Below are 22,786 nucleotides of genomic sequence, written 5' to 3' on the forward strand. Positions count from 1 at the left end.
GTCTTTTTATATTAAAATAATGTTTTAGGGGAGTACTTTTGGTTCCCTTGGATTAAGAAACGCTAATAAAATATGTGTTAAGAGCAAACCAAAAGATCAAATGAAGTCCAAGGATAATCAAGAAACTCCATCTAATACACGTGACAAACACCATAGTTTTCATGCAACCTTGACACCTACAGCAGCCACTAGAAGGACTTCACATCATAGCAACTTTTCTTCCTCAGTTCATGGAAACTTGCTCCTCCCCACTTCTGCACACACCAGTAGAGTACAACAGCAGCCTATCCCTGCTAACCTGTAGCAGCCTGTCATCCCCATTTCTTGCTGAAAATCCAACTCCTTAAGTTATGGCTGATTTTCCTCCAAGCAATGCCATCAACTCAACACACCTTTGAGTTCATCAATTTCCTTTCTCTACCTTTTAGTCATTTCTTGGTTTACCAATCTTGTAAAGTTTTGTTTAGTCTTTCCTCTTGTAATCACCATACCTTGTAATTACTCTTAAGCCTATTGCTATAAATACTTAATACACTTGCTGTTGTTGGTTAAGCAAAACCAAAAACAGTTTCTCTTAAACTTTCATGGTATCAAAGCATTAAGAGTCAACACTCACCAATGGCTGCTTCTAGCTCTTCGATCTCCTCCTCTGCTATTCCACCAACTGAAACCACCTCACCCCTTTCTCTCACACCAAACTTCTCCCAACTCTTCAAATTGGAAGGTCCTAACTACCTAGGCTGGGTTGCTCAGTTCTAGCCTATCCTCAAGGCTAATGACCTCGAGGGAATGGTTGATGGCACTGACGTCTGCCCCAATCAGCTCATCCCCAACAGTGATGGCACTGAACAAGTCCTTAACCCTACCTACACTTTATGGCAGAAAAGAGACCAGCATCTTCTAAGCTGGATTGTCTACTCCTTGTCCCCACCCTTGATGGCTTCGATGTATGGTATGAAAACATCACACCAAGCTTGGAAATATCTTGCTGAAAGGTATGCTTCTCAATCAAGGTCTCATATCTCCTAGCTCAAGCGGCAGTTACAAAGCTTGCAGCAAGGGAGCAAATCACGCACTGAGTACCTCAACACAGCCAAACAGTGGGCTGATCAACTCTCTGCAATAGGGAAACCTGTTAAGGATGATGATCTTATCTCCTTTACTATCAGTGGTTTAAACCCAATGTACAATTCCTTTGTTGCTACATTCTCCTTTCATGTTCAAGATCGTACCATGACCTTTGCCAACTTCCAAGCTGAGTTGCTGAGCCATGAGATTCTCATTCAGAGCCAGCAACAGCAAGCTCTCACACCAGAAACTGGCAGCTTTGCCTTGTACACCATCAAACAAGGACCTTCAAACTTCAACCATCAAAACTCCCCCAACTCCAAGAAGCCAAGGTTTCCTCCAAGACTCAATCCACGCAGCCAACATTTTGCTACCAAACCAGAATGGAGGGATGCCATGTCTCTTGAGTATAATGCTCTTCTCTCCAATCAAACCTGGACCCTTTGCCCTAGGCCTTCTCATCAAAATGTGGTCAGAAACAAATGGGTCTTCAAAATCAAACAAAAACCAGATGGCACTATGGACAGATTCAAGGCATGTTTAGTTGCTAAAGGATTTGATCAGTTGAGTGGTGTGGACTACTATGAGATCTTCAGCCCTGTTGTGAAACCTACCACCATTTGTTTGGTTCTTGCTTTGGCAGTCCAATTCGATTGGAATATCAAACAACTTGATGTTTCAAATGCCTTCCTTCTTGGCATACTGACTGAGGAGGTGTACATGGAGCAACCTCCAGGTTGTGTTCATCTTTTATACCCTGATCATATTTGCAAATTGAATAAGTCTATCTATGAGTTAAAGCAGGCACCTAGAGCTTGGTTCACTCGTCTCTCCCAGGCCTTGCTGGATATAGGCTTCTCTGGTTCACAAGTTGATCCCTCCCTCTTTACTTATCATGCTGGACCTATCCACATCTTTCATCTAGTCTATGTGGATGACATCATTCTCACAGGCAATCACTCAGAAACTCTCATGGTCATTATCAACAAGTTGCATGCTGACTTTGCCATGAAAGACCTTGGTTCTCTCACTTACTTCCTTGGAATTCAAGCCACTCGAGACTCTGTAGGCCTTCATCTTCGACAATCCAAGTACATTCTTGATCTTCTTGACATAGCTCAGATGACAGAATGCAAACCTTATTCAGCTCCCTGCAGTGCTGGTTCCAGGATGTCCAAGTTTGATGGAGAACCTCTCTCTAACCCTACCAAATATAGACAAATTGTAGGTGCTCTGCAGTATGTGACTCTCACCAGACCAGACATTGCATACTCAGTAAACCAACTTCGTCAACACATGCATGCTCCAAGTTCAGTTCATCTCACAGCAGCCAAACGAGTCCTCAAATATCTCAAGGGTTCTGTTAATTTTGGTCTTCAATATGGCAAAGGTCCTTTCACTATTACCACCTACTATGATTCTGATTGGGCTGGTAACCCTGATGACAGGAGATCCACCACTGGTTTTGGTATTTTCTTTGGCCCAAATTTAATCTCCTGCTCAGCCAAGAAACAGCATATGGTCTCCAGGTCCAGTACTGAAGCAGAATATCGATCATTTTCCCTTGCAACAGCTGAAATGTTCTGGCTTCGCGTGCTATTCAAGGAACTCCACATCAGTCTCCCTTCTCCTCCCACTCTCTGGTGTGATAACTCAGGAGCTCTTGCTTTGGCCTATAATCCAGTCTTTCATGCACGCACCAAACATATTGAGATAGATGTCCACTTTGTCCGAGAGAAAGTGCTCAACCGCGACATTCAAATCCATTATCTCTCCACTCTCGACCAAGTTGCAATATCTTCACCAAAGGTCACACTGCTACAAGGTTCTGCTTTCTCAAGGGTAAACTCATGGTCCTCCCTCCCATGAGTTTGCAAGGGGGTGTTAAGAGTAAACCAGAAGATCAAATGAAGTCCAAGGATAATCAAGAAACTCCATCTAATACACGTGACAAACACCATAGTTTTCATGCAACCTTGACACCTACAGCAACCACTAGAAGGACTTCACATCACAGCAATTTTTCTTCCTCAATTCATGGAAACTTGCTCCCCACTTCTGCACACACCAGTAGACTACAACAGTAGCCTATCCCTGCTGACCTGCAGCAACCTGTCATCCCCATTTCTTGCTGCAAGTCCAACTCCTTAAGTTATGGTTGATTTTCCTCCAAGCAATGCCATCAACTCAGCACACCTTTGAGTTTCTCAATTTACTTTCTCTACCTTTTAGTCATTTCGTGGTTTACCAATCTTGTAAAGTTTTGTTTAGTCTTTCCTCTTGTAATCACCATACCTTGTAATTACTCTTGAGCCTATGGCTATAAATACGTAATACACTTGCAGTTGTTGGTTAAGCAAAACCAAAAACAGTTTCTCTTAAACTTTCGGTATGTTTTATTAAACCGGATTCTCTTTTGCCCAAAATAGATCATAAAAATGGATCCTCTTCCGTCCAAAACCGCTAGCTCCAAGCGGGTCACAACAGCGGGGATAGTGGTCTCGTTTATTTGCGTAATCGTCAGAGAAGCCTTCAATGCAGAATCCACAGAAGCCATTGGTAGCTGTGTAAATGATTTCAGATTAGTGTCAAATCCAAAGAAGACTCTTTTAAAGAGTTAAAATTTCTTTACTTTATGCCAAGAGACAAGACAAGAGGCCTATTTGACCATAAAATTTCCTTTCTTTACCTCGGTTTGTTTGGACATTTTAATATTAAACTTTAAATTACGAAAATGCCCTGATCAAATCATAGAGGTGTCCTAATCGAGTCCCGTAGGGACCCATTGCGACTCGCCCGGACCCTACCTAGGACCAACAGGGACATTTGCAGTCGAGTCCCGAGCAGGTCCTGGGTGAGTCCCGACGAGGTCCCGGGCATATCCGGTCAGATCCCGATCAAGTCCCGACGGGGTCCGTCAATTTTACTATGGAAGTGTGTTTTATGGGATTTTGTGTGTTTTGTGGAGAAGAGAGGAGGTTCTTGAAGTTTTGTTTCGAGGAGATAATATCCTTAACCCTAGCTCGTTTCTTAGTTGTTATGCTGTTTAATTGCAAGCTCAGTTATTGATTTTTGAGTTTCTAGCTAGATTATGCTTTAATCTTGGCGGTTTAGTAGTTTATCTTGATTTAGCTTGTTTTGTATTGCTTGGAGACATTATTTTGAGATAGGTAGTCTTAGATATTCTTTTGGCAGCTTTAGAACTAGTTTGGGAGGATAGGAGGACGGTTGAACCAAATGAGGTTCTACCTGAAACTCTCTGAGTGGAGGTATAGGCACGAGACCGGACGTACGAGCCTTCTGGGCGGACTACAGCCATGAGCCCAGACGTACGGTCATAAGCATTCCAGGAAACGCTACTTTGGCCAATCATCCGATATCCTCTGTTTTCATATTCTAGGTTCATTTTAGTTGGATTTAGAACTAATGATAGGTCTTTTATCAGTATTCGAGGTTATGGAACCTCAAGGGAATTTTACGGAGAAACTTTACGACCTAAGTGAGTACAAACTCACATGGATGCTTGTTGTTACTTTTCCTGCATTGCACGCTTATTTTATATATATCAAACATGCATATTTTGCAACTCGCCTGAAATACATTTTAGAACTACTGTGAACTCTCTTTTGTGAAAACGTATGTTGATTAATAAGATAACGATGAGGCTTGTAAAACTATGCATGTAAAAGACTAATAAGATTAATTGCATCGTATGACATGGTACACCAGTACGTGCGGGATAACGGCCATGTGCTTACTATACAGGTTAACTTTATGCTCAAATGTGTGTGTGTGTGTGTGTGTGTGTGGGCCTTGGATCCAATGGTTTTGTGACCAAGGCGGAGCCATTCCTTAATGGATAGTCACTATAGGACGGGCATCATTAGTAGTGTGGGCCACACGAGGTCGAACTCGGTTGTGCCACTTATGTTATGTACAGTAGCGTACAATATTCGGGGCACCGGTGTTGTATTATAATTCCTTCAGGACAGCGCCAACCCTGCTGAGAAGGGGTAATGTCTCGGGTAAACCATATGGTTGAAGTATTACTGTTACTCATGATTATATGCATATATTATATCTATATCACTTCCATGATAAATTGTCATCTCATGATATTGCATGTGCTTTATAAACAGCTGAGTTCACCATTTAATGACGGGTAAGTCATGTGCATTTATACTCATTAAGTCGTCGGACTTACTATTGTATTATTTTCCTTTTTTCTCTCCATATGCACAACTATGTAGTTATAGATAGTTTAGCAGAGGGGATACCGCAAAGCTTTCGGTTATTGTGGACGATTTGACCCGGGAGATGCTTGAGGACAAGCTTAGGCAGGTACTCATGGTAACTAGTACTTTTGAGTTATATTGTAGACTTAGAGCTTTTATACATGTTTGCATATTAAGGTATAGCATGAATCCCTTGTGAAGATGATGACTTGTATAGTGTGATTTTAGCTACTTTGATGACCTTTGGTAGATGCTCTAGTTGTAACGATTATGTTTATAGAATCTTTTTGTTTTCACTATTTAGTATCCTTTGTTTTTGAGGAATAGAGGTCTCTGAGTCTTGTTCGGTGTGGAATAAGGCTAGGAGACAAACCGTGAAGTTAATTACCAGTTAATTAATTTTCGGGGTGTTACAAAAAGCCCTAAAAGTGAAGTTTTTGATGTGGATGTTAACGAAGTCGATTTCCTTGGGGTAGAACATATTTTATCAAATTCCCTTGGTGCTAAGGTTTTTGATGATTTTTGTGTGGAAAAGAATATGATGTTTAAAACAAAAGAGATCGTTGATCCTTTTTTGAGAGATCTTCGTGGCCCATGAATGGGAGAGAATAAGTACGTGGATTGCATGTTGGCATTATGTCAATTTATTGTAAAGGATGTTCAAGATGATAATCACATTCTTGTTGTAATTAAGGGAATGTTAGTTATATCGGGATGTTACATTATTGTATTTTTGAATGGGAGAGGAGAATGGAATGAGTTGACAGGGCATCCGAAGGACCGTGGAAAGAACAGTCCGAATTCGAGGACGAATTCTCTCCAACTTGGGGAGAATGATGTAGATCAGCACATATGTTAATTGCGGGTTCTTAGGCTTTATGTGGGAAGCCATCCGAATGAGCTCCGTAGCTGTTTATTGTTTTTACGTTTTATGTACGTGGCCATCCGGACGGCCATAAGTCCCATCCGGACGGACACCATAGTGTTCCAATTTCATTTAATTTTGTATTTATGTGTTTATTTAGGATTAGAAGTCTAGAATTGCAATAAGGACTCTAATTCCTAGTTTAATTAGGTTTATAAGTTTTGGGGCAGTAAATACATGCTTATAGCCTCCAGAGAAGGAGATTTGGATTATTATTGAGTTTGTTTAATAAGAATTACTCAGAGTTGAGTTTCTTCTTTGTTTTCCTTCAAAGCCTAGAGAGTATCTAGCTTTTGTCAATAACATTTCTTAGATCATTGATAGAATCTAGATCTAGAAATACCTATTCACTGCTTAATATTGTTATTCCCTGCAGCTCACTTAGTCACGCTGCATCAGTATGGTTCGCAACTAAGCAGAGGATAGATAGATAAACAAAAGATAACAAAGAAGTGAGAAAAAAAAATATATAATTGGAAACAGAAAAAGTCCCAAGTGCTCCAACATAAACAAAGAATAACTCTGAAAATACTTAAATTTGATTAAAACTTGAAGTGCATAACTACACCCCACAAGCCCGGCTTTTATAGCTTAAACAAATCGAGTTTTGGCTAAAAAAGTCTAATCATTACAGAAAATTAAGGGTAAAGTCCATTTTATCTCCTCAAACTACCACCTCAATGACAATCTACCCCCCAAGCTATCAATTACGACAATTTACCCTCCAAACTACCAAAATAATAACAATGTGTTCTTCCAATGCTAAAGCAAAACAAACCAATTCCTTATGCAAATTAATAAGACAAAGATACCCTTAAAATTTTGAAAAAAATAAATAAATTTTAGTATTTTTGTTTTTATTTTAGTAAGGGTAATTTAGTCATTTTGTTAAAATTAGGGGTATATTGTCATTGTTTTGGTAGTTTGGGGGGTGAATTGTCGCAATTGATAGTTTGGGGGGTAGACTGTCATTTGAGTGATAGTTTAAGAAGGTTAAGTGGACTTTACCCTAAAATTAAAGTACGTAGTAAAATAAAGATTCTGCCAAAAATATGGTGCACTCCAGTAATAAAATCACTATTAAAAGGAGGAAAGGAATATTTCCTAAAATGACAAAAAAATACTACAAATATTTATTTAGAGGAAAAAACCAATGGATTTTGGTCCCAAAGATCGCACTCAAGAAGCTACGCTTCGTAAGTGATTTTGGATTGGGATTGAGATTGGGATCATATGTGCGATTTTGATATTGGTAAAAAAGGTTATGTTCGATTCACTGCCATATATATATATGCCCAATATTACCTCTTTTTTTTTCTTCCTTTTTTTTTTTCTTTTTTAAATTTCACAATATTTTCATTACGTATGATTCTACTGATTCTTGTAGAGATGGAACTACATAAGGACCCACAAAGGCTATGGTCCATCCCCTTCCTCCGAACATTGCTATATATAGTTATGGTTAATGTGCTAAAAATTTTATGTTTAGCCTCAGGCAAAAAATTAACATTAATCATTGGCTCCATAAATAACTAAACAAAAAATAAAAAATCTTTCACGTGATCAGTTCCATGTTTCAGCCCAAAAAACACCATACAGTTTATTCATGCACTAATTTTCTCTTTTAAAATATTTAAGTACCATTAATTAGTATATGACAATTCACCATCTGCCGATTCTCATGAATCATTAATATAGTGTCAATTTGAATTATGTTTTGTCGTTTGTTGATGCACGATTTTTTCGTACAACAGTCTCCGAATGGTGTGATCTTCGTCCTTTGTGGCTTCTCTGATCTTCAGCTCCTATAAAATAGTAAGAGCGTCAAAGGGTCTCCAGGCTGGGTGCCATGGAGGCTCTCCGATGCTTAAGTCAGTGATGTGTTTGAACAATAAGAGCTTAAGTAAAAAAGAGATTTAGAGATTAATGAGCCAGCCCTGAAAACAATATGTAGCTCCTCCTTTATAGGGGTTTAGAAGTAGCTGGTGTTATAACTGATTTCTACCGAGGATTCAAGAACTGCCACATGAGTGAAGTGATTCATTTGTTTGATGACACGTGTTGATGACTATTGATTTGAGGCCACGTTTGTTTGTTGACTTGAAAGGGTCACGTGTGTTGTTGAGGATGGGTCAGTGATTTGTTTCTTGGTTTGATGTTTGGTAGCAGCTTGTTAACTGAGAGTTCACGTGTCCACCTTAGTGGAAGGTGATATGGTGCTGTTTGATGATATATATTACCGAGGATTCATGATGTATTATATGGGCAAAGTGATTCATGGTGGTAATGACACCTGGTGCTTGGTGTTAGCATAGTTGGTTAGTTTATTTGAGTGAAGTCATGTGTCTATGATGTTTGTTAAATAAATAAATTATTGATCTGTTGACTCATTGGTGGCAGGTGTTGAGGGTCCTGTATTATTGTTTATTTGTTGGGAAAATATGACCCAACAGTTACCCCCCGATTCCCATGGCTGACTTGTCCATTAGTCGGGCATCGGGAATCTTATGTGTAAGGATGCTTTGATGTAAGGAAGGTCTTTTGCTTGATTTTTATTGTCTTGCTTGTTCCCTTTTATTCTTTACAATCTTTAAAAATTAAACTTAAGAGTTTAATTTTTGTGATTGTTTTGCATGATACTCAATCTCAAGAAAAATGCTTTGTTTAGCTATTTTTATTTTATTTTATTTGTTTTTTTCGATTTCTCTGCCTGAGGAAAGCGCTTGGTTATATTTCTCCGAGTTAAACTCGGGAAAGCGCTGTGGCTATATTTTACTAAGTGGTGCCTCAGGAAAGCGCTTTGTTCAGCTATATTTCTCTGAGTGAAACCTTTGGGTAAAGGTTAAGTTCGGAAAGCGCTTTGTTCAGCTATATTTCCGAACTCTTCCTCGGGAAAGCGCCTTGGTGATATTTCACCGAACTAAGCTCGGAAAATTCTCTGGCTATATTTCACCGAAGGGTAACCTTTGGGTAAAGGTTAAGTTCGGAAAACGTTTTGTTCAGCTATATTTCCGAACTCTTCCTCTAGAAAGCGCCTTGGTGATATTTCACCGAACTAAGTTCGGGAAATTCTCTGGCTATATTTCACCGAAGGGTAACTTTTGGGTAAAGGTTAAGTTCGGAAAGTGCTTTGTTCAGCTATATTTCTGAACTCTTCCTCGGGAAAGCGCCTTGGTGATATTTCACCGAACTAAGCTCGGGAAATTCTTTGGCTATATTTCACCGAAGGGTTGGAAAGCGCTATAAATAGTATTTTTCCAAAACTGACTCTCAGAAAAGCGCTTAGTTCAGCTATATTTTCCGAGTGTAAGTATAGTGACTTGTTGGTTGCTTGCGGTGTTCAACATTTTATAGCCATTGGAGTGCTTTCACTTTGGACTCCTTGGGATGTTGTGCTCCAACGCCTTTTTTCAAATCAGATACCCCCCATTCTCGGAGATGTGGTGAGGCTTGGTGAAGCTAGGCCATGGTAAGGCGCAATGGAGTTCAACCATAGTAAGGCAGAACAAAGCTCAGATTTTTTTTTTTTATTCTCGGATGCTCGGTTGTTCAGATCCTCGGTTGTTCGGATCCTCGTTTTTTCTGATCCTCGGATGCTCGGTTGTTTGGATCCTCGGTTTTTCTGATCCTCGGATGCTCGGTTGTTCGGATCCTTGGATGCTTGGTTGTTCGGATCCTCGGTTTTTCTTCATGCAGTTTGAAAAGTCAGCAAGTTTTGGATGACAAGGTACATTTTCTGGCAGTTTACCCCATGGCCTGCAAAATACCAGGGGGATTGGATACCAATTCTTTAGGTGTACTTGGCTTGCTCCTAGTGATCGAATACTGCGAAGAGCTAGTTGGAGATATGCACTCTTGAAACCATCACCCCAATCCCTAGCCTTTCCTTTAATGCTCACATAATAATATATCAGGCTAGCAAGGGCTAGAAAAACTATAGTGAATGACCATGAGATTAAGAACATTATCACTATACAAAGTGATGCTCCAAGAAAAGAGAGGCTCCAATGGTGAAACTTCCACCGAGGACGCCAGTTGGGAGCATCTAGAAGATCTAGGAGGAAGCAAGATAAGTTCACACCAGCATAACATAGAAGGAAAAACATAGTTACAGTCGGTGTGATGAGATCCAAGTTCCCAACTACGACACATCCAATGCAGATGAACGCAGTAAAGAGGTTAGCAATATGAGGCTCACTACCATCTGCAACCCTGAAGTAGTTAAGAATGGGCAAGATGTCATCATTAGCTATTGCTGCAAGAAGGCGTGGGGCATCTGTCAGGCTCTGAAGTGCAGCCCCTAATGTTTAAAGAATGATTCCAATATAGATGATGGCTACTAAAGGCCAAGCAACTGTAGCTGTAAGTAGTCTGTCTGCCAATAGCTTCTTTCTGGTTGCAAGGGCTCCAAATAACAACACAAAAACTAGATACATTGCAGTAGTTGTGAGAGTTGCAGCCAGAGTTCCAATGGGAATCGAACGCCGAGTATCTTTCAGTGAAGTTGATCGATTTGAACATGCCATAATTCCCACCTCAGCAGGGAAAAAGAGACCAACCAATGCATTAAAATTCCAGTATACACTTCCTTCAGGATCAGGAACTCCAACATCATTAGTATTCTGATAACCTGGACTCTAGTTTTCTTTGAAAGTTTCCGCACTCAAGCCCGTGATTCCAACTACAGGGTGATCCGAGCATAAGTTCGGTAAGTAGGTGTAAATAACCGAGCTTAGTTATGCGCTGGTCGACCGTTTTATTGGGCCTAGCACAGCTGATCCATGATCCAACAGTTACTCCCCAATTTCTTAGTCTGATAAACTATGGAAATTTCATATTTCTGAGAATGGGTTAGCTTTTACAAGTTCAGCTTTCTGCACAAAATGAGAAACCAAACAAATGCATGTATCCGAGCAATGAAAATAACTCGGTAAAACATGATTAACAGAGTCAATTATAATGATTTGAGCATTAATAAACCTAAAAGACTTGTTGTCATTTTGGTTCTTTGAAGCTTAGGAGTTGAATATAAAATGTGTACCTCAATTTTTATGGGGTAAGAGTGATACCTCTAGAGAGACCTCACTGAGGTTAATTCGGGGTTGTTTGTCCGAAGCTCGCCATGGAGGTTGTTGCATAGTTTACCGTTGTAATTCTTTGTGAACATTTGGCAAAGTCTGGCAATCTTAGGGCTTGGCGAGGCATGCTCGGCAGTGGTGACACTCGGTTGAGACAGGTTCATGGCAAAGCTCAATGATCCGACAATATTGATATTTCGGTGAAGTGAGAATTATGAGGCTCAGTCTCGTTGATTTGAGGATGGCTCACAGTCTCGGTGAACTGAGAATGGTGAAGAGTCACCTGACTTCATTTCTAAAAATAGTCGCTGGAGGGAGATCGCCGAGGCTTTTTAAGAGTCGTGACCTTCATATGAGTTTGAGGGTTTGTCGCCTATATTAAACCAAATATGGGTCAGTGGCTGAATCTGAGTATAAGTCGGAACCTGTTCATATGAACCTAAGGATGGGTCTGTCAGAAGGAACTGAGAATGAGTCTGACTGAACCGAAGATGGTTCGGTGACTCTGAGGAGGATTTGTCACCCATAGGTTTATTTGCATTCCCTCCATGTTTGGCATCTTTAAACTTGTTACTGAGTAGGTGTCGGTGCCGAAGAAGGTCGATGAACTGAATTGGGTTTTGTCAACAATAGACCCAAGGCTAGGTCAGCTTGATGAAGCCGAGTCTGAACCGGAACTTCAAATCATCGAATATGGGTCTGTAGTCTGAACCGAGGCTGGGTTGGTGACTTTGAAGAGATCCCATGTTGGAATTCTGTCTTTATGTCAAAACTGGGTCTGTAACACATAGTCTGAGAATTACAAAGTTCGTCTGTAACCCCGAAGATAGCCTCATGGTCAGTCTTGGTGAACCAAGTATGGCCAAGCTGGGTCTTGGGTGAATCGAGAATAGTGAAGCTCGGTGGCTTATGGTCCGAAGAAGACTTAACCATTGTGATGTTTAACTGAGGCAAGCTTGGCAGTGGCAGTGCTTTACCAAAACAAGCTCAGCAGCTTCGGCAATCCAAGGATGGTGAAGCTTTGACTCATTTGGCAAGGATCTGGCTTGGTGACCCATAATCCGAAGAAGGCTCGGCCATTGTAATGGTGCTCAGCTGACGGTCGTGGGCAATGCCAAAAGTCGGCCAGGTGAAACCAAACATGGATCAGAACTTGTTCAGACAAACTCAAGATGATGCTCGACAATGTGGCAGATTTGGCCAGCTTAAGTCAGAGGATGGTTCACGATCCGAGGTAATCACGACAACTAGGCAAAGCTCGGCAATCTTGATGTCGGCTGAGGCAACCTGGGTTGAAGAAAAGAGCAGATGCAGTCTGGCTAAAGCTTGGCAACTTTGAGTAGTAGGCTGGCAGTTACTGGTGAGATGAGGCTCAACTTGATAAACTCGGCAAAGTTCTACAGACTTAGGCAAGGTCGGTGAGCTTGGCAGACTCAGCAGGCTTGAAGTGGGCTTTGCAAATTTGTTGGTCCGAGAATGGCCTCACCATTCTTGGTGAAACTGAGCATGGTGGTGCTCAGCCTCGGTGAACCGAGGATGGCTCGGCTTTGAAGAAAACCTCAGTGAATCGAGGATGGCTTTTCTGAAGAGAATCTCGGTTATGACAATACTCGGCCGAAGCAACCTGGGTTGCATAGAGAATAAATGCAATCTGGCAAGGTTCTGCAATTTTGAGTAGCGAGCGAGGCCTGTCGACCTTGATTGAGGCAGTTCAGTGAAGGCTTGACAACCTTGAGTTGCGGACCGGCAATCATCGGCGAGATAAGGCCCAGCGACTGGAGGTCGGCTATGGAAATGCTCGGCCAAGGTAGGCTTGGCGACTGGCATGGTCGGTGACCCACTGTCCTAGCATGGTCGGCGACCTGGGTTGTCGCGGTTTCAACTCCGTTTTTGTCTGGGCTTGTTCAGACGGACTTTGAAAATTGGTCGGTGAACCTGTTGGGATGCCGATACTGTTTCGAGGCCGTGAAGTTGGAGTCCAGCCATCTTGGATTGAAACCATGGAACTGAAATCCTGCGAACTGGGGTGTCTGTTCGGTAGCAAGTTTAATGGGCACACTAGAGGTCTCCTTCGCAGGTTTTACTAGTTTGTCGAAGGACCTGCTGAGCTCACTGCTTGTCTTCACGAGTTATCAAGAAAAGCACTTTGTAGAAGATAATAACAATAGTGGCATAATTGTAAATTTTTTATTTTACAATGTAAAGATAAAAAATATCCTCTAAACACCACATGTCATACAAATGGCACATAGTGTTTGCCCTTATCGTTCCACGTGCCTATAACAATTTAAGAACCAATTCGATTGTTTTTCTTTTTTTGCTGCAAGCTTTCTTGAAGATTCATGCATAGCTTTTTTTCTTTCTTTCTTCTTTTTTCTTTTAAAAGGACACATGTAACATGGCGTATATATCAGTGAACAATGGATTTTTTTTTTCTTGAGTTTCTTGAGCTTTGCACTTCGTTGAATTTATCTGAGAAAAACCTTGAGAGCAGTTTCATCTTCTTTTCCTTTGAAGATTTTGATTTGAAATAAAATGACATCCGTCATCGCAGATTATCACGAACTAGATCTGGGATCTGTTTGGTATGGATCTATACATATTTGATTTTGGCTGGTTGATATATTGCCGGAACGTAAGATCATCACCATAACGGATTTTGATTTGGTAACAACGTAGTCATTCCCACAGACGGCGCCAAACTGTTGATACACGATTTTTCCGTACAACAGTATCCAAATGGTGTGATCTTCGTCCTTTGTGGCTTCTCTGATCTTTAGCTCCTATAAAATAGTAAGAGCGTCAAAGGGTCTCTAAGCTGGGTGCCATGGAGGCTCTCCGATGCTTAAGTCAGTGATGTGTTTGAACAATAAAAGCTTAAGTAAAATAGAGATTCAGAAATTAAAGAACCAGCCCTGAAAACAATATGTAGCTCCCCCTTTATAGGGGTTTAGAAGTAGCTGGTGTTATAACTGATTTCTACCTAGGATTCAGGAAGTGCCACATGAGTGAAGTGATTCATTTGTTTGATGACACGTGTTGATGACTATTGATTTGAGGCCACGTTTGTTTGTTGACTTGAAAGGGTCACGTGTGTTGTTGAGGATGGGTCAGTGATTTGTTTCTTGGTTTGATGTTTGGTAGCAGCTTGTTAACTGAGAGTCCACATGTCCACCTTAGTGGAAGGTGATATGGTGCTGTTTGATGATATATATTACCGAGGATCCATGATGTATTATATGGGCAAAGTGATTCATGGTGGTAATGACACCTGGTGCTTAGTGTTAGCATAGTTGGTTAGTTTATTTGAGTGAAGTCATGTGTCTACGTTGTTTGTTAAATAAATAAACTATTGATCTGTTGACTCATTGGTGGCAGGTGTTGAGGGTCCTGCATTATTGTTTATTTGTTGGGAAAATATGACCCAACACCGTTGATTCCTTAGAGGAAAATCTTGGCCTTACACATTATAATAACTCAACTGATTATGGAGTAGGTTTTTTACCCAGTAAGAAACCAATTTGGATAAAGCCAGCCGTCATTCCACTATGACTTGGTGGTGCCCCCTTCGTCAAAGATAGCACGACAGTGAAAACTCAATAATCATTGTCCAATGCCAGCAGGCAGTAGAAGATAGAAGCATGCAAAATCTTTACCGCCTCCCAACGCGGTCTGTAAGACTCGGACAGTAAATTTGGAAGACTCGTTCAGAACCTTAGACGGCCGGCGAAACTCTTCAGAACAGAGCTGAATAAATTTTTTTGATAGCAACCTCTCCCTGCATGTATATATATATATATATATATATACGACTTTGAATATCTTTCTCTACAACTCTATACTTCTTCTTCTTCCTCCCATAAACGCAAAGAAATATGAAAATGGTGGCTACCATTCTCTTCCTAGGATTTGTAGCTCTATCTTTCACTCCTAGCTTGGCATCTGACCCAAGCCCTCTTCAAGATTTCTGCGTTGCAGAAAAGACAAGTGCAGGTACACGTTGCATGTATAACAAAGAATTTGAAGTGGCAAGACTTCATGTTTCGGTTTTGTATACATGGAAGCTTCTTCGTTGATTTTCTTTTCTTTATTATTAAAAAATATTCGTTTTCATGTTTTGTAGTTGTAGTGAATGGTATGGCCTGCAAGGATGCCAAGCTGATTTTCATTGAATTTGCATTGATTTTCTACTTTTCATTCTTAAATGCAATGAAAACTTATACGTTTCTTTATTTGTTTCTTATACTTTTCATGCAGCTTAGATGGAAGATTGCTACTTTCATTGCTTATAGGATTCTTTTTCATGTTTTGCAGTTGTAGTGAATGGGTTGGCCTGCAAGGATCCCAAGCTGGTTCAAGCCGATGACTTCTTCTTCAGTGGACTTGAGATTGCAGGCTGTTAACTATATTGGATAATATATTAGAAGCGGAAGAAAGGGATAGAAGAGAGAGAGCGAAAGCACACAACAGACTACATTGTATTGACTATAATGATAATAATAAATACAAAAGCCTCTATTTATAGAGAGGCAAGTAACCTAATAAACTAAGGAAAGGTGAACCTAGTAAACTAAGAAAATGTAAACCTAGTAGACTAATAATACTTAAGGAAGTAAATAACAAGTAAATAACTCTAACATAATATTCTTAACATCCCCCCTCAAACTCAATGTGTAAACTTGAGTTTGGATAAACGAAAAAAGGAAAGAAAAAGGAATTCGCCGAAGAAGCTGCTTGTGCCGAAACAGTTGCCGGAGTAACGCCATAAAAGTTGTTAGAGACCGGTGGATTCTGCCTGAATTTGAGCAATGCATTTAAGCTGGAGCTTGGTTCACTTGGTGGATTCTGACTTGAAAACCATATACTAGTAATGAAGAAGCTTGCCTAATCTGCTGAGAAAAGCAAGGCCGGTTAAAAGGGGCTTGTTTGGCCCGTAACCCTTGGGCCGTCTCGCCTTGTCGGCTGAACGAAAGTCTGACCCATCTAACTAGTAGATCGTCTCGCCTGGTCGGCTGAGATAAGCAGGGCCGGTTGAAGAGGTTAATCATGCCTAAAACCCTTGGACCGTCTCGCCTTGTCAGCTGAACTAAAGTCTGACCCATCTAACTAGTAGACTGTCTCGCTTGGTCGGCTGAGCTAAGTAAGGAGAAAAATGGCCGGTTGAAGAGACTAATCATGCCTGAAACCCTTGAACTGTTAAAAGGTCTGACCAAAAAAAAACCATTCTCACTAGTAATGAATCAATGGCCTAGGAGAGGCTGCAGTGACCGGTGATGGTGGCATTTGACAAGGCATAAGTGGGCCAGTTGAAAGGGGCTTCTTTGGCCCGAAAACCCATGGACCTGAGAGTGCCTTCCGCAAGAAGAATGAACCGGATTGAACTGCGCCAAAGAACAGGCTATAGAACCGAATTGAACAAGCATGAACCAACTTGAACCGCATAAAACAAACTCCTAAATTTGAAGAAGAGTCTTGTTTTCTGCCATATAGAGATGCCAAAAGCAAAAATAGACCACAAATTTGAAATCAGGACGAAAAATTGAGTAGGAAACACCTGGTCAACTTTTTCAATGGTCAAAGTCAAAGTCAACGGTCAACGATGAAAAAGTCAACCCTATCAAGGTGGTGACGTGGCTGATGTGTTGACATTGCAGTGGCTGATGACGTGGGAAGTAAGATGATATAGCACTCATGGTTGACGTGGCACTGATGACGTGGCACTCAAGGCTGACGTGTCTCTGCTGACGTTGCACTTAGGGCTGATGTAGCAGTGCTGATGTGGCACGCAGGGCTGACGTGGCAGTTGGATCTTCTGGAGCGTGTGGGCACGCGTGAGACTGGAGGCTGCGCGTGGATCTCACGCACATAACTATGGGTGGCGCGTGAGAGCGCGTGGAACGTTGGATCGGGATTCTGGTTACAGTTCTGGAGTCCTGGGGAGCAGATCTATCGATCGGTGGCCTGAAAGAAGCAATCGGACCACCGTGGCAGCTGGTGGCTGGACGGCAGTGGCAGAATTGCCGAACCTTTGGGTAGCGCGTGAGGGCGCGTGAGAGCTCCGATGGGACTGAGTGAGGCGGCTCTGTGACGATTGGCTTTCGGGCTTTCAAGCGGTATAGTGATCTGCTGAAAAATTCAAGGAGAAGATAGAGAACCGTGAGGGACAGAGGGATGGATGCGTCGGATAACACTGGCAGCGCCTGAAAAATTTTAGGTAATTCAGAACCTGTGCTCTGATACCATGTTAAATGTATTGGATAATATATTAGAAGCGGAAGAAAGGGATAGAAGAGAGAGAGCGAAAGCACACAACAGACTACATTGTATTGACTCTAATGATAATAATGAATACAGAAGCCTCTATTTATAGAGAGGCAAGTAACCTAATAAACTAAGGAAAGGTGAACCTAGTAAACTAAGGAAAGGTAAACCTAGTAGACTAATAATACTTAAGGAAGTAAATAACAAGTAAATAACTCTAACATAATATTCTTAACACAGGCAACACATCCAACCCATTTGGATCAAAGGTTACACCGGTGACTGCTGCCCAACTTCCAGGGCTAAACACTCTCAGCATCGCCTTGGCTCGTATCGATTACGAGCTGTGGGTTATCAATCCTCCTCGCACTCATCCTCGTGCATCTGAAATTTAGCGGTGTTGGGAGGTAGCCTCCAAGTTGGTTTTGTCACATCCAACCCCAAGAACCGTCACATCACAAAGATTCTTCAGAAGGGTGATGTGTTCTTATTTCCCATTGGTCTCGTAGACTATCAGAGCAATGCTGGATCTACAAAGGCCGTTGCCATTGCAACTCTGAGCAGTCAAAACCCTGGTGTCATCACAATTGCTAGTGCCGTGTTTGGGTCAAAACCAGAAATTGCAAGTGATATTCTTGTGAAGGCTTTCGAAGTTGATAAGGAGGTTGTCGATAACATCAAATCCAAGTTCTAGACAAGAAAGAACAAACTCCCACAACCTGTTTCTAAGTTCGCGTTTATGTCATTGTTTGTTTGTTTTTGGACATGTATAATTTGCTTAGCACAAAGTGAGGATTTTTGTACTGTTTAATGCATTAATTTGTTTTCAACCAAATGTTTATTTTTTTAGTTGTCTTTCAGGGATGTCGTGGTGATTTTCTAATAAAACTAAATATTTGCCTAAAACCAGCTTTAGACCCTCATTAGCATGGTGTCTTTCCTTTAAGAATTGCGGTCTCCATAATTTTAATGCAAGCCATTTTTTCAGCGATCCGATCTCCATAATTTAAGTAGGTGAAAATGCTTGAGCTTCACAATGGGAATGACAAAAATCTATCCAATTAATAGTACCAAATTGAATGTCATGGCTTGGCAAGTATACAATCTTGGACTGCTTAGAGAAGACAAGCAGCACACCCTCTGCTACATTTTTGGCAATGGCTCCATCCATCTTCTTTTCCTCTGTGTGTTGTTTTAGTTCATCGGTGCTTATGGAAACACCAACCTCTGGATCTGAATAATGTTCTGCATTTTCATGGTGGAGGGGAAAGTGCTCCTCACTGCTACTTGTTGCCTACAGTACAGGAAATGTAGATTATTAATGCAATATTAGTTCCCTCGAAGATTTTATAAAAAAGAAAGTTAAAAAAGAAAAAAAAAAAACCAGCAATTAAAACCTTAATATCCATGGCCTTTTTTAGATCTTTTTTCTTCCTTTTATCCTTTGATTTTCCCTTTGTTTTTATAGCAGTATCAAGAGCAACATCTGCAAAGAGAACTTCTAATGCAGCATCAGACTTCTCAATGGCATCTTTGTAAACTAGATTTTCTAGACGTGCCTGCAACGTTAACAGAGAGATTTAATTACTACAAAAACATCAAGCCGTAGGCCAACAAGATGGTAAGAACATTCAAGATAACCTGCATGAATGACTTGAGCAGGTGCACTATTATAGGCCGGTAGTCATAAGCAGATGCAACGCCAAGTTTCAGCTCTGTCTGTCTCATTATAGCTTTCCTTACCAGGATCGAACCATCAACTATGAGAAACTGCAAAACTGAACATGGTGAGGCCAAGAAAGAAACTTGATTTCAACACTCAAGAAATCATACAACAATGAGGAACTCTGCTTCTTTTCTTTTTTCTTTTTTTCCCATGTTCTACCATTTTATACTTCGGATCATCCATGGGAAGAAGATTCCGTGCTCCAAATTTTATGAAATTGGGACATTTGGATCACCGTGGTCAAGGCAGCATTCAAAGCAATAATATGTTTCAGATAATAAAAGATCAAGCTTATAATTACAAGTTTTACCCTATATCAAAAATTTATTTGCAAATCAACCAGCATGAAAAGGCATAGTTATACCAAGTCCTCTTTACTGCAACAATTTCTCCAAGTCTACAAGCACATTTGAGTCCTTTGAAAATGATTCTTAAATATTTGTAATCAAAATGTCCAAAGCTTAGTCAACTGATTGAATACATAGAGAATTGGAATACATGTTTATCTGAAACTGCAATTCTATATTAGATTTCTGATATGAGAGAGGTGAGATAAGGATTTATTCGAGTTTACCATCTATAAATTGGACACTCACCTCTCTAAGCAACCCCAGTTGTAGCTTAAAGATTGTTTGTTTTATGAAAATTATGGCTGCTTGTCCTTCTTCCAAGATTCCCGAAAAGCTTTTCAACTTCAACTTAGTGATTGTAAACTCAATGGTCTTCCACGGCATCAACATGCCTTCGCAGCTTCGACAAGAGGGATGCATGACTTCGTGGATCAGGCTCTGAACTTTGCTCCCTTTTCTTTTGTTCTTCATCACATATGCTCTCCAACTCCCAAAGCACTTTCCAGCATAGCATACGCCCGTGTTTTCTCCAACACATTTTTTGCAAATGCTTAAATTCCATTTCAAGAATCTTGAAAAGCTCCATTACTTGATTATTTCTGGTTTCTCTCAGGCTTGCCCATGCCTGCAACCGATCCCCAATGGCAGGACCCGTCAATAACCAATTAACAAAAGCAACACCATCAGTCAGCTCAGCATTTTGACGAACATCTACTGCAGAAGTTACTGCAGTTCCATCATCAGCAATTGCATCTTGATATGTACTGGGAATTAGCTCTCCCCTCAACAATCTCTCATCCAAAAGGAGACAAGAGAAGTTGCTGCTGAAAACAATCCTCTCTTTAACGCAAAACGCCTGGTCAGAATCTAGAACACTCTCCTCTGCAATATTATTCAAGCCACAAGAAAAAGCCAGCGTTTCTAAGAATTCAAGGGCTTTCCAGAGCCAGGGAGCATCCAAAAAACATATACAGAGGAGTGTTTTGTCCAGTCCATGATTCTCAATTTGGGATTCTGGAATGTGTGTTTTCAGCACTTGCAATGTATTTCTCATCAACTTCTCGAGGTGGCCCACTGCAAAGCATTTGTTTCTCAGAAACAATTCCAACATTCCACGAATTCTCTCAAGGATCCCCCTGCGCTCACTATCCTCACACAATGGCCACTTCTGATTTTCATCAATTTCGATCAGAAAAACTTCAGGGTCACCTTCTTTATCAATTCGGTCACCAAATCTTGACTCGTTTTCTATTATCCTCACCGAGGCAGGGAGATCCACGGGCTTCCAAACACCATTTTCAATCATCTTAATCCACTCATCACCAACTTCTTTTGGTATATGAGCCTGCAATGTCTCTGACAGATTCTCCATATGCTCACCCTTAAGATGCTCCATGCTCAGTTCACAGTCTCCAAACCTCTCCCCGCAACAACAACACACCCAGAAAATCCATTTTTTCTCCTCCTTAGCAAACTCTACTGCTTCCTTCAAAACTACCTTTGCCAACGTATTCTTACTAAAATGTGCTGTAAGCTCTTTGATACTCACTTTCAACAATCCCAACTTCTTTTCAACACTCATAGCGTTCTTCCAATAAGTCATCACACTCTCAAGATTCCCATACTTTCCTCTGTCTTCATCTGTGTCATCCTGCGAAGGCAACCCAAATGTTGAAAGATTTCTCTGCTGCAAGAGCCTCGTCGCCACAATATAAGCCTCCACCTTCTTCACTCTCTCCAATACGTCCTTAATTGTTTCCATGTTTATATTCTCATATCCAACATTCTTGCATTTCGCTATCAACTTCCTGAGTTCTTGTTTCACATTCTCTATTCGAAATTCTTGGCTCGAACCTTGGAACTCTTCTTCTTGGAAGAAGCTATCTTTAAGAGGGTCTACTGGGTCTTCTATAATCAAAGCGCGCTCGCATTCATTTATTACTTCTTGGTAGCCATTCTTGCCGTCGAGTGTTGCTAACACGAAGAGAACTTGGGCGTACGAAAGTGGTAAGGAGATTGAGTTCGGGGAGAAAGCTAAAGCTTCCCTGGCCGAGTCGGCGGCGTTGTTGAGGTGCTCCTGTTTTGTGTTAGAATCGCCAAGAAGAGAAGCGGTTTTGAAGTGAATGGCGGCGCATGTGTGGTGGAGAATGGCAGAGTTGTACGAGTTGTCGTTGTTGTTTCTGCCGCTGTGGCGGGAAATGGAGTCTTTGATGAGTTTGAGCGCTTCGGTGTGGTTTCCACTCTGGAGGGAAGCGACGGCGCGCCCACATTCGTGCTTGATGGAAAAATCATCAGACAGTGGAGGATTGGTGGAAGCAGAGGGGCTTTTCTTTGGGGCCATTTTTGCCGTAGGTTTCAAGGGAATGTTCTGCTTTGAAGAGGGAAGAAGCAGAGAGCTTCTTTGCAAGCGTTCTTGGTTGCAAAAGAGCGAGCTGGATGGGGCGGGAGGTGGGGTAAAGTTGGAACTTGGAAGAACTGATTTCTGCTTTGGCGATTATTTTTTTTTTTTTTTTTTCCTCTTATTTTATTGGTACGTTATTTTTGACTAAAACTGACTTGACATTACGACATTATAGCTATTTTTTAAGCGTTAAATATTATTCTAGTACATGTGTTTGCACTAAAATTAAATAATTTGAGTTTTAAAAAATATTATAAATGATACTTGTGTAAGTCAATAAATGCACTTGATGTCTCTGTCAAGATTTCGTTAAATTTTTTAATGAAACACTACGTCACCTTTGCATGTGAGTGCCATGTAACGTGGTACCAATTTTTGAGTGTCACATCATATATTATGGGTATGTGGTAACTGTGGGTTGGTGGGCTTGGTGGGCCATAACATCAGGGGTCTTGTCACGAGCCATGGAAGACAAACCGTTGGTCCTATAAGAAGAAAGGGAATGTAAGGACGGGTTGTTTTGGCTGATTCCATATGCATGTTACTTTCAGCTATTTGTTTTTATACATGGCTTTTCGTTTTTTTGGTTTTTCAAGGTCCTTTTCAAGTCACTTAACACTTTGCTGATTTTTTTTTTTTTTTCTTTTTTAGAGAAATGTGAGTAATGGTTCGATTTCGTAGCCAAATGGGTCCGGAACATCTAACATAGTGAAGGGAGAGAAACTGTAAGGACATATATATA

General features: G+C 40.9%; 1 protein-coding gene and 2 pseudogenes across 1 annotated transcript; 1 reads left to right on the forward strand and 2 right to left on the reverse strand.

Annotated features, from left to right (window-relative positions):
* Positions 1–7,573: 7,573 nt before the first annotated feature.
* LOC132169579 (cation-chloride cotransporter 1-like) lies at positions 7,574–12,239 on the reverse strand (annotated as a pseudogene).
* Positions 12,240–15,187: 2,948 nt separating this feature from the next.
* Positions 15,188–18,261, forward strand: LOC132172861 (putative germin-like protein 2-1; annotated as a pseudogene).
* A 1,746-nt stretch (positions 18,262–20,007) lies between these two features.
* Positions 20,008–21,984, reverse strand: LOC132169580 (uncharacterized). Its single transcript, XM_059580596.1, has one exon. It carries the CDS (start codon positions 21,982–21,984, stop codon positions 20,008–20,010), a length of 1,977 nt encoding a protein of 658 aa, XP_059436579.1.
* Between the last annotated feature and the right edge of the window lie 802 nt (positions 21,985–22,786).

The sequence above is a fragment of the Corylus avellana genome, chromosome ca2 (genome assembly GCF_901000735.1).
Source record: "Corylus avellana chromosome ca2, CavTom2PMs-1.0".
Classification (NCBI taxonomy): domain Eukaryota; kingdom Viridiplantae; phylum Streptophyta; class Magnoliopsida; order Fagales; family Betulaceae; genus Corylus; species Corylus avellana.